Raw genomic sequence first — 13,019 nt, forward strand, 5'->3', positions numbered from 1 at the left:
CTGGTTATAATGAGCTGGGGTAGTAATAAAATCCCAGTACATAGGGGAAATTCCAAGTTGTTTCAGTAGACGGACATTCTCACAGGCTGTTTCTATTCTCTAGTAAAGAGAATAGAAAAAGAAATTAGTTTCCTTGCTTTATATAAAGTTTCATACACACAGAAACCAGCAAGCTAATAGAAAAGAACAGACTAGTTCTTGTTTGTTTGCAACTCAGGACTTTTGTCTCAATCAACTCTGCTTTTGCTGAGCACAGAAAATTTCCTGGCGACTAATGAACAAAATTAGGAAGGACGCACATCCTGATCTGTTCCCAAGCAATCATAAGGTTACTTTTTTTTTTTCATTATAGAATATAACGTCAAAAACTACTTAGGGGAAACAGCCAATTCCTGACTGTGCAGAGCTCAGAAATGCTGTCAACAGTAATTGTTTTTGCTGACTCTGAGCTACAACAGAGCTGTCGGATGAGTTCTCCAGATCGTAAAGGACCTAGACATATTGGGAAAAAAATAACCTTCTCGGCTGCTATTAATCGTACTGCAAGTTTTGCTTCAGCCGAGATCTAGAAATCCTGCCCACACAAAGCCTACTGATTCCGTTTATGTTTCCTTCTTTTCATTCCAATTACCTCCACCTGAACAAATCCTCAGTTTAAATAGTACAACATATGACAGTGCCACATTCCAGCCTTTCAGAAGCAACAAATTCACTCTTAGTATTGTTATGCTTAAAAAGTCAAATTTTTCTGGAAGCGTAACCATGCATTTCTGCTACCAGAGATTTGGATTCAGTGTTTATATGCAAAACAAGATACGATGATACGTCTGTCATTTTATTAAGCTATTCAGAACTTTGATTGAAACAAAAACGTAAGCAGGTAAAAATGTGACAGACTGATCATGTTAATAATAATAATATAGCTTAATTTGCCATTATTTTTCGTTTACAGATGTCATTTATATAAAGTTGATGTGGATAATAAAAACGTAACTTTTTGTTATCTCAAATAATATACTACCTTTATATAGAGTGATAACTAATGTAACAAAGAAATAATCTGTATAAAATGTCTTTCTCTGGTGCATAGTAGCTTCAAAACTAAAGTGCATTTTGAGTCAGACTGAAAAATGAGAAGAGCTGACAGAGAACTCATTGCTCTCAGGAAAGACTTGGCTTCCATGAAAGAAACCAGAACCAAATCACAGAATTACTATGCCTACAGGCTGGCTGAGAGAGAGAAATGACCTTAGAAGAAAGATCACATCATGTCTGTACTTTCAGTAACTCTGACTACAGGTTCTGGATGAGTAGCACATTTATACACCATCATTCTTCATAGAGAAAGCTCTTGACAAAGATGTTATTATTTGAATGTCATTTGTATTATGCCTTTTCTCCCATACCTTGCTAGAAATGGAGAGGGTCAAGGGTGAACCTTCCATGGTCCAGACAGGATAGACACTTGATCCTTACCACTGTAAAGAATGTAGTGGGAAACAGAGGTTGGACAGGTAATATCATGTGAACGTTAAGCCATTTTAAAGACCCTTCATGCCCTTTCTTCATACCTCCCTAGCACTGGATTAATTTAAAGCTAAAGTCTTCCCTGCTGCTCATTTGCTAGAGTAATAATTATTTTAATCTAAATGACCCGTAACAGCTTTATGTATTTTCGGCCCCTCTTCCCATCCCTGGCCTTTGCACTGACACAGATTAAACCACGAGCACCAGCTCTGACTTTAGCTCAGTCTTACCTCATGTCAAGGTCTTTGTCTGGAGTTCTGCAAAGTTCATGGTTTCTCCTACTATGCAGAAAATGCAGATAGGCTTCTATAAAGCCATCAGTTACATGAAAGGACTGGTAAAAGGCAAGAAACTAAGCACACACTTGCCTTTAGCTAGCAAGTTTCTAAACGTACAGTATGTCCATGCAGAGAGCTAATAAGTAGCAGCCTGTTTGCAGTAAATTCACACCTTTTTAACTTCATAGTAATTCCCCCCATGTAGAAAGTCAATTTGAAATTGTTAAGTTATAGTCAAACAAACATGTTCAAGGTTTACATTATTTGATTTTCATCGCATAGTTGTTATTCATGAGTCTAGTGTTGAGCTTTATCTAGCATTTAAAAGATCTTGTTTTTCAGTTACTTACAAGCCAGTCAAATTGAAGTGCTATAGCAGAACACTGCCAAGGCAGACATATACTTCAATCTGAATTCTTCAATTCCCCTCCTACACATTAGCTTTTGTACCAGTAATGAGCCTTTTGAGAAGCTTTGAAAGTCTGCCAACAACTGACCAACCTAGCGCCTTGTGAAAACACAAACCTTGCACAGACGTGATGGTGAATGCATTTGGTTTTCAGCAGTGAGATCTCTAACAAATCCATTCTCTCTAAGCATTCTCAAGCCACTCACAGCTCCAGAAGATGCCTGTTGTGCAGTATCTTCACATCACTGAATTCCCACGTGGAGTTTCAGAGGTGAAACCAGCATATGACCAGGAACTGGAACTGACAAAAAGAAAGACAATCTCCTTTCAAGGAGACCTTCAACGTGAAGTTTTGGAAAGGGAGTGCCATACAATTCATATAGAGGACAAAGACAGAATCAACTGAAGGGATCAAAAAGCTTTGAAGAAGTCTAGAAGAAACTAATGACTAGGAAAGGAAGGAGACGAGCTCACTAGAGAGGAAGACAACTGGTTAGGGAAGCTTGGATTGATTGGATACTGTAAATAAAAAACACGTTAGAGGAAGTGGGCATGTGCAAAGAAATTTTAAATGCTAGCATTTCTTAAATTTTGAGTATCTGACTTAGCATTTTAATGGTGGTGTTCTGCTCCAGTCTAGGTGTTAAATGTGAGATTCATTAAAATTAAAAACTAACCCATCAGACCTAGTTTCCACCTACAGTTTTTGGAAGATGCTAGTCAACTGTGAACAGAATCAAACCAGAGAGCATACTCGTGCACTCAGGAATTCCAGTCTGCAAACTCTCAGAAGATGCTGAAGAAAACTTCAGTGAAAGGTACTATGAAGCAGATTTAAGCACAGGACAGAACTAAAATGAGAGTAAAAAGCAGCTTTTGCAGAGCCTTGTCATTTCACAAATGATCTACTTTCAGGTATTTTGTATGTGTGAACTGACAAGTCTTTTGCAGCCTGGGTCAATTATTTCAGCAAAGCATTTAACCCATGAAGTTCATCTGTAAGTCAACAAACAGTTCCCAGATAAACTAGCTGTTTCAGGATGAAACACTATAATTTACTGGAAACTATTTATGATTTACTGCACCCTTTATATTAACTTTTTTTAAAAAAACTTTGAGAATAAATTCACTCTTTTAGAAGACTACAGGAATTATGAGCATTTCACTTCCTTCTAAGAAAGAAATCCTCACATTTATACAAATATAAATCCAGATGAACTTCCTTGAATTCAACAAAGTAACTCTGGATCTCTCTTACTGGAAAGGCAAAGAATGTTACTAAGTTCAAAACAAGGAGATATGCCCAAGTTTTCCTTGTTAACTAACCTTAGTACAGATGTTTTACATTTGTTCACTGATACGCAATGTTAATGCTATTGTTGCAATTGAAATATGCTTCATGTATATTCCTGGGAAGTAAAACAAGGAAATGGAAAAAGCACCAAAAGTTCCAATTCAATGCATTTTAATCCAAACCAAAAAATAAAAATGTCTGGGGAAGACTTGCCTTGTGGTTAAAACAGAGGTGTGGGAGTCATTAGTTCCCAGTACTGTCAGAGACTTTTTGGGTAACTCATATCCTTTCTTGGTTCTCTGATTCTCCTCATCTAAAAGCTGAGAGTTATTAAACTTATCAGTTAACAGAAGCAAGATGAGCTTTCCTTTGCTGCCATAAACAAAAGAAAGTCAGGAAATATTAAATAGTTTTTGTGAAAGAAACAAATGAGAAAACTTTGGGACAGTTTTTTTCAAAGAGTACAGAACTTTTTTCTGCAACTATAGCTGAGCATCTCAACTCTGACAATTTAGGGATTTACTTTCCTCTTCCTAGCAGTATGTTTTTGCTCTGCAGAAACCAATGGAATACATCAGCAGAAAAAGAAAACCTAGTCCTTACATTCGGTCTGTCATCACCCACGGCACTGGTGAAATTGAGGTTTTTAATTCTAAAGAGAAAGGGCAGAATTTCTCTTGTGTTTTCAGATTTGACACACTCTGAAAACTAATTATTCTGGGCTTTGAAAACACAGTTTCCAAAGAGATGAAAGCCCCCAAAATCAAAGTTGGCAAACAATTCAAAAAGCAAGTTCATGGCACATGCAGATGTTTCACCTGAGGGTTCTGGAGACAGTCATTCCTTGACATGCTAATAACTAAACAGAATGAATAAATCAGCACTACATTCATTCAGGACTCTTGATGTTAATTCTTACAATATACTGACAGCAAGAAATACCAAAACTACCTTACAATAACCCTAGAGGAAGCAAACAGACAAAACGCTGATGATGGCAGCCTAACACTGTTACTGAGAAGCAGACGGAGCAACATCTTAAAGGCTGAACTACATTTCTCCATTAAAACCAAACACAAATGCATTATTTTGTTTAATTAAGCAAGGCTGGATTTCCCAGCTTATAAATCAGTGTAATATACATGCAGTACAGTCAGAAAGGGGAAGTAAACCACCAGCTTTACCATCAAAGCATCACTTATGCCAGGACAGAACCACTACAAATGGGCACACGCACCACAGTGAGCCTTTAACAGAAGACACAGCTGCACAGAATAAGCCAACATGTTCCAAGTGCTATGAACAGAGAACAAAAAAGGACAAGTCAAAAATGCTGGGCTTCACTTTGGCTATTCCAACTTCTAGTGGCATGGAAGAGTGAGTGACATATTAGCTTCCAGTTTTGCTAAACACAAACATTATTCTCGCCGTAAATTCTTCCACTGTAATCACACACACCGGTCACACATCAGACCAAAGGATCCCTGCCTAGGAACTCAACCTTGAAGTGAGAGAATGGTCAGAAGCTTGATTATATGTGAATCACTTCCTTTCTAGAAGATGATGCCTCCATGCACATCCATGGCCAGGTGTCCAATTAAAAAAATACGGTTTTACTCACTTTCAGACCTTCTGTCTCCCTTCTAGAGAGACAGGGCAGCTAGAAACAAAGGGTTCTACATTAAATTCTGGATCATGTATCAGTATAAACTGAAAACCCCAGATGCAAAATCGTTGATAATTTTGATTATGAATAGAAAGAGAATACCAAGTTGGCCAGCAGAAAAATCTGTTTCTACAAACTGACCTGGGAACTACTCAGAGCAGAAATTTCAAAATGTACCGTCTGCTTAAGACCTGCTGGAAAACCCGAGTACACTGGTTAGATTCCCTATGCAAAAAGGATCATGACACAAGCTTATTCTGCACTAATACAGAGATACAGCTATAAAAACAGCTTAGAAACACCAGGTTATTCTCTAAGTTAATAGGCAAATCAGATTTTCTGCTTGGAGAGTAATAAACAGAAAGAAAAGGAAACAATTCCCTATACCAGTTCAGAAAAGAAAGTGAACTAAGATGCCAATATTTTAAAATGGAAATTGAAATCAGTCCTCCTAATGTGAAAATGAAACATTTTTTATTAGCAAAAAGGGGGTGTGGGATGGCTCAATTTTTTTTAGAAAAAGAATATTTTGAGACTGAGCCCTTGTGAGAAGCTCCACCTGAAAGGAAATGTGAGAATGCAAGAGGAAGAGTACAAAGGGAAAGTTAAAGCTAGCCTGAAGTGCACACATGAGGAAAAGAACCTTTCCTAAAAACTTGCTAGTACGAACAAGATCTGGCATTGTAAGGCTTGCAATGGAGAGATATGGAGGGAGGTGAAAACAAAATCCATAAAGAGGTAGCATTTTCTGTCTGTTTCAGGTTACAACCGAGGGTAGGATCAAACAGGCCAGAATCATACAGAGACAAACTGAGGTTAACCTGGGTAAGCAGGTGCAGCGTCACTGACTCCTTTCACCTGTCTCTAGAGGAGGAAGAGTCATAGCCACATTTACAATACTTTCACAAGTGTAAAGGTTGAATGTATTCCTAGGTATCAAGAGTCTGTCATTCTGAGTTCAACACTGGCTCTGTCCTGCATTCACCAGAGAGATCTCACATAAGTTACTAAATCTTACAGTGCTTCATTTTATCTAAAGTGGAGCAGGCCTGCTGTAATTTATTTCAGGAGAAATTACGAGGAGGTTTATGACTTCCTGTGTTTCGGGTTTGAAGGCAAGGTAGTAAAAATCTTGAATTTGCCCTATTTAGTATAAGCACTTGGCAGCTAGTGTTTTATATTCATGGGATTAACTTATTTTAAAACTAGTCTTTTTGATAATGAAGATAATGTGACCAATTCCATTCACTTTACCCTTCACATGCACAACCCAGAGCTATACTGAGCAGTCATGCTTTTCACTTTCCATTTTAAGTCTCACATTAAGATTTCATAAACTTGCAAGATTCCCTTCCTTGCTTACAAAAAGTTTATCCATACGTTTCCATTAATAAATAATGTATTTGACATATAAATGACAGGGAACGCCAAGAACCTGAGAATATCATTGGTGTAAACCCAATTCCTTCTGTCAAATTAGATCCCAGAAATAAATTTGAGGTAGGATTATCTATTTCAGACTTATTCAAGGCAAAATAAAACATCAGTTTTATTGTTTTTAGACAAGGAAAAGCCTATAGAGTTCAGACAAATCACAGTATACAATATAATTTGTTTTGGTACAATTTAAAAACTCCAAACTGTTTTTGGGTTTATCTTCAAAAAACTTGGAAAAGCAGAGGCAAGCATAATTTGCAAACATTTTAAGGCATTATCTAGCTTTCTGATAAATAAAGTCCCTTTTTACTTTAACATGCTTTTTCAGAGTCATAATACCCTGCAGCTACAAACACTGCACTGAAAATAAACTGGATTTTTTTAAACTAAATTATTGAGTAACTTAAGTTTAAGGCACTAGCAAACTATATGTCATGTTTCAAACATTTGGAAATGAACATATTTGCACGCATGCCATTGAACCAGGTCATTAGTAAGTCAGTTCCTCACCCTGGTATTCAGAGTTAATGTTACACTTCTGGTTTACTCAGTTGAGGTGGCAGATGAACTCTGTTGCTACAGGTATCCTAGTGGTAACAGTACTAGGTAGTCATCCTGTACACATCACCTTATACAGCCCTACATGGGAAACCTCATGCATCTGCTTAGAAGTAGCTGCGAAAGGCAAAAAAAGTGAAACAACATGAGAGTTTGTACATTCAGCTATGTGTATTGGTTGCTCAGTATGCACACAACTATGAAAACCAGGAGAAATCTGTTCAAAGATTTATTTTTATCCAAATAGAGTTGTTCTCACACTCTTTGCCCATTCTTTCTCCAGAGTAGTCAAGTCAGTGGTTCACAGAGTTGAGGTAGTCCTATTTAGATTTTGAGCTGCTCTGTAGTGTCCAGGTTTGTTTTGCTCCCTCTGCTGAGAAGCACTACTAAATCTGCAGTGTGTCAAGTGAGTCAGGTTCATTAGTTGGTCAGTTCTGGTTCCTCCTGACACTCTGGACACCAAGTTCTGGAATTCAAATGAAGAGGACTTTAATCAAAGAATGCCAAAGTGACTTTTCCCATTGTGATGCAGACTGGTGAGCTGAACAGGCTTTTACTCATTATCCAGTTCCATTTGCACTGCCTGTGCACACCAGTTTACACAGCAGCAGAAGAAAAATGTTCAACGTGGAGATAAAGAGATAATCTTCCAGGCATTTTCATTTGCTCAGCCATCGATGATTATCACACCCTTTAGAGAGACAAGACTGCAATTCCCATTTGTGCAATCCACAGCATCTCCAGGGACTCTTAACAGGCTATTCTTACCAGGCGAGGATGGTGAGAAGCCTTCTCTTCCAGTGAAGCTCGCAGATCCAAACTGCTGAGCCTGGGGTTGTTGGAAGAGATGATATTTTTCCAACCAGCCAGGCAATGCTGTGAAAAGACATGGGAATGCTGCACTGGAGTACTTTACCCTTTTTAACCTACTGTGGCCTGTTAGTTCTAAATAATAACTTCTGGATATGGAGGTTTTAGCAGCTAATTAATTTTGAAGAGTTTTAGGAAAAAGACAAAATCCCTAATGCAGCAAAACCCTCTTCCACTTTTCACTGGCTAATTATTTCGAAAACTATCTCCAGCTTTGTGAACTCAAGCACCCGACCTCTCTGAACCCACCTCAACTGACTCATTCAGTTCCCCAAAACCTCAAAACCAGGCTTCTTCCTACCTCTTCCCTGAAAACCTCAAGGCCAGGGCTAGGTCTGATCAGTAATACTGCTTGCAGCACTGCCTAGTGGCTGGAATACAGGACCAACTCTATAAAAACAGTTTTAAATCCATCCTTGCCCCTATTGATTTTGTTTGGCCCCTTATACACTTGAATACTTCACAGAAGCTTGTCTTTTGACTCTCCAGCATCTGTAGAAAGAAACACAGGCCCTCTTAGGCATGGTTCATCATGCTGAGAGATCAATGTCTGACATAAGTCAAACAAATAATGTCCCAGAACTATATAGTTCCATATATAGTTCCACTTTCTTTTTCTCAGTGTAAAGCATTTGGAGATGTCATATACTTTATGCCAGTTACACAAAGGTATGAACTCAAAAACACACACCAATGGCTTTTCTTGCTATCCCAGTGATGCAGATCAGAGATTTCAGTGAAAACCCTGCTAGGGGGCTGAGTCCCAGATTCTCTTTCCTTCTTGTGCTGTAACAATACCCAGCCAGGGCAGCAACTTACCGAAGGTAATGCTAGATTGTCTGCCGGTTCAAAGCTCTTCCTGCGGTGGGCCTTGTATTTGTAGGCAGGCATAAGTGTAGACCTTGGAATGCTGACCCTGCAACCACACCAGGGAAGTAATTGCCTACAACTTCCACAAGACAGAGAAAACACGCATGCCTTCCCCACTCAGAATCCAAGGTGTACCAAATGAAAGAGTTTTGGATTAGGACATTAGACACTTAACATGTACATTCAGGTTCTGGACCAAATTCAGATAGAACATGCATTTCTCACTGACTTCAAAACTGTTTCTATTTACGGAAAAGATCAGTAGGGAGTTCTTAAGCAAGAGATCCCTCTGCCTTGAGAACAGCAACCTTCTACAGAGCTATTTTGAAGCTGTTTTCTCCTTCACATGATCAGTTTTTTCTTCTGCACTGTTTCTGTGAGTTCTGTGTATTACAAAGCAAAAATTCTTATCTACCTGACATAGGCTGGCTCTTCCAGTATCTCTGGGGGCTGTTGAGCACGTGGGATCTTACACACAGAGCAGGCAGATTCTGAGTCCAAAGGGACAGTAAAGAGGCGCTGGTTTAATCGGTAACAGTAAACACCTGTCACAGAGTAATGAAATGTCATGGTATATTTAGTCTGGTAAAAGGTTCCTCAACTCAGTCAACAAAGCTGTGTTCTATCACAGTGACACACAAGCATTCTACAGAAAGAATTGCTTTTTCTGAATTATTTTTTACACTTTCTGTCCTCAGATAAGTTCCTAAAAAGCAAAACCAAAACTTCAGCCTCCTCAACTTAAAAACAGAACATTAGCCAATTACAAGAAACACTGGCAAAATAAGATGACACTGATTGAGAGGATCCTTAGAAGACTCAAGTATCTTTTGAGTAGGAAGCTGAATCTGGTTTGGAAGCTGTAGCTAAAAATGACACATTCTTCCTTGTCTTGCATGACGTGGGGCTCTCTCAGACTGATAGGCAAAGACTGCTCAGCTGTTTGTTCACAGGAATTGGATAAGGAAGAAATATGATCTTACATTTATGGGAACCGGCTATCAAATCTGGTTCCTGTTCAGGAACAATGTAATCCAGATTCTTGGGTCTAAAGAAACATGCAAATAAATCTGTTAGTGACGGGGAGGCAGGCCCCCTGAACAGCCGCACATTTTCCAAGCATACATTTCTGACTGGGAGGTAAATAAGGGCCTACAAAGCCACCCTTACAATTTCCCCCTCCAATCAGACTATACTTCTTATTACACTAAAGGGATACATTGCTGCTTCAACCCTTTCCCCATACCCACTCACTCCAAGTGCTGCTCATGAATACACGCTTCTTTGTTGGCCTGTCGGAACTCATGCAGCTCAGCAAAGTATTGGTCAGATTTTTCTGCTACTGAAGAGTTTGTATCTAGGAGCCCTGAGAGTGCCAAGGAAAGAGAACAGTTCAAGGATTTAGTGAATTTGGGAAAGCACCAAAGCAAGCCTCATGCAAAACAGTCAAAATAACCAAAGGTATGAAGCACCAAAATAAGATGAGCACACCATCATATCAAGCCAGAGATTTACTGTGTTTTAACTCCCTCACTGCATTCACTCATTTTGGTTTCTTGGTATCCCCTCTGACCCCACTCAGCTTTGAAACTACCATCACATGCATACCTTCCACAGATCACCTTGCACAGACTGACTGCCTAAAGATATTTCCACTAAAGCCAACAAATGCCATTAGCAAACAGTATTCAGGCTTATAAGTGGTTTAGGATGCACCTATCAAGTTCTTCCCAAAGTTTTCAAGATCCTGGATTCCTGCATCACTGCCACTTCACCATTCCAGGGAAGCACAGATCACCTCTGGGTGTCTGAATGGCTTCTGACAAAACTGCAGCTCCTCTGCCAAGATGTGTGCTTTAGGTCTGCTGTCTGTCACACCCCAACTTAATGGAGACATAAACTGTTTTTTAACTCTTCAGATTACCACATCACACTGAGAGCTTTGCTTCAGGTTTAGGATTCACCTGCAATCCAGTCATACCCCAGGAAAGGGCGCACGGACCAGCTGCTCATGGGCATGGTATACTCTTCAGGGTCAGACTGGAAAGTCACATGACGAGCTTCCTTCTGGGAAGAAAATAATTCAGAAAGACTTCCTACACATCTCGCAGGACGTTCAAAGGTCTAGTGCAGGACATAACTGGCAGCTGCTAAAACAGGACAGCTGAGGCTTAGTTTGAGGCTGGAAACTATCTATGCCTCTACCGGTAATTTGCTCACCAGCTCTCTGTCTTCTCAATTCATAAAACAGAAAGAGGAGGCAAGTGACTTCCCCAGGCTAAGACAGTATTTTTCAGAGCTTTGAACAAAATGCATCCCACATTCCCAAACATCATGCCACCTGCACTGCCCTGGAGGATGCTCAATGGAACAGCCTGCCCTTCATGCTTAAGGAAACAGCCTAAATAGCAGCAGCACTGCACCAGACTGCTCTGCTGGAACATATGAATCACATATACAAATGACAAGGAGTCTTGCAGTGAAGTGCTACATTTTTCTGGTCTTCGGTTCAAGAGCTAAGGAAAGCAAGGGCTGAACAAACTGCCAACAGCCCTTGGCTGCTAAGGCTGAAAACAGTTTTGACCCCAACTTCCAATTTACATAGTAGGAACAGGGCAAGTAATGTTCTCCTGACTCTTTCTCCCCATCCTTCTGTTGAGTTACGAAAATGAGGAAAGCATTGGTTTCACCATTTACCTTCAACTGTTTGGACTGAGATGTCAGCAAGATTGATTTAGGGATTACGGGCTCTCTAACGGCCACATGCTGCTTGCTGGTCTCTTCACTTTGTATTTTGCTCAGTGATGGGTCCAGATGACCCTTAAGCTTTTTTTCCTCATGGAAACCATGTAGGGAAGTGGCCTGTTTTCTGTTCTCTTCATGTCCCAGAAGGAAGGATTCTTTTTCCGGACTTCCTTGAGCATGGCCATCCTTATCCACTCCAGAGGTTTCACTGCTACACACAGTGACAGCACACACTGGCATAAAATTCTTCTCTTTTCCAGGAAAGCTGGAATCCAAATCTACTGCTTCCTGCACTTTCGCTTGTTGTTGCTGAAGCACCCTGTCATTGCTGCTGTGTTTAAGAGATGAACAGAGGGCTGCCCTGGCTGCATAAGCTCCAGGTTCCACAGACACCATTTCAGGGTCATCTGTAGACTTCGCAGCATCAACCTGATTTTCCTCCTGTAAGGACAGGGACTCTTATATCACATGCCATCATTTAGATTACAAATAGCTTTCATTAGGACATTTCATTCAGTGAGAGAACATCAACCACTCATTCTAGTTTGCTGACCCCTTTAAATTCCCGTGGGCAAAAACCTCAACATTTTAATATTGTTCATAAGACCTTATTAAGTGTTTGGAGAAGATAAGAAAGAGGTCCACTTCTCGCTAAATGCAGCTTTCCCAATTCAAGGAACAGCTGGAACTGTCAAGGAAGAAATAAAAGGATTATGTTCCACAATGTTCATTCCTATCTGAGAAACCTACATTTCTTAGGCAGGAAATGATCTCTGAACCCTTTGGAAGGAGAACATACTTGATATCATAAGATAAACAATAAACAAAACTCTAGCTGCTTTTTTAATAGATACCATGTTCCACTTTCTACCAGCTCCTCCATGTCCACATGTCTCCTTTGCCACACCACTCCACAGGCAGAGCTGCTGCCTACCATACAAGGCCCACTGGCTTCCCAGCACCTCTAACACAGACACAACACATACCCCTCTCTTGGGCAAGGGGACAGATCTTTCAGTAGCTGTTCTATCATGACGAGATGCTGGAAAGGGTGGTTTGCTGGGAAATCTTTTTCTAATCTCTTCCTGCTTCATTCTGAGCCTTTGTAGAAGGTCCTGGTTGGCCTGACGCAGCCTCTTCAGGTGCTCTAAATCCATCCTATGAAAATATTTTCCTGTAAAGCCAGAGGAAAGGTGAACTACATAAATAGAAACATTAAGCAAAGCAGCAGATTCAGGAGAAACCACTTTCAGGGGACTTTTTATAAAGAAGACTTAGAGCTGTTGGAATGTTGGGAAGAGCTGATCATCGCTTCTGAGAAATAAGCCAGAACTCTTTACACCAAGAACTAGCACTATGACAAAC

The 13,019-nt window shown here is 39.9% G+C and overlaps 1 protein-coding gene across 1 annotated transcript; it reads right to left on the reverse strand.

The window, feature by feature from the left end:
• Positions 1-7,470: 7,470 nt before the first annotated feature.
• On the reverse strand, positions 7,471-12,811 carry MIIP (migration and invasion inhibitory protein). The gene is made up of 9 exons (XM_010183667.1): positions 12,641-12,811; positions 11,607-12,095; positions 10,874-10,976; positions 10,164-10,275; positions 9,893-9,957; positions 9,325-9,454; positions 8,859-8,955; positions 7,938-8,045; positions 7,471-7,635 (listed from the first exon to the last, which is right to left on the reverse strand). The coding sequence occupies exons 1-9, from the start codon at positions 12,809-12,811 to the stop codon at positions 7,471-7,473; spliced, it is 1,440 nt and encodes a 479-aa protein (XP_010181969.1).
• Between the last annotated feature and the right edge of the window lie 208 nt (positions 12,812-13,019).

This window comes from Mesitornis unicolor, unplaced genomic scaffold, assembly GCF_000695765.1.
Source record: "Mesitornis unicolor isolate BGI_N332 unplaced genomic scaffold, ASM69576v1 scaffold46280, whole genome shotgun sequence".
NCBI lineage: Eukaryota > Metazoa > Chordata > Aves > Mesitornithiformes > Mesitornithidae > Mesitornis > Mesitornis unicolor.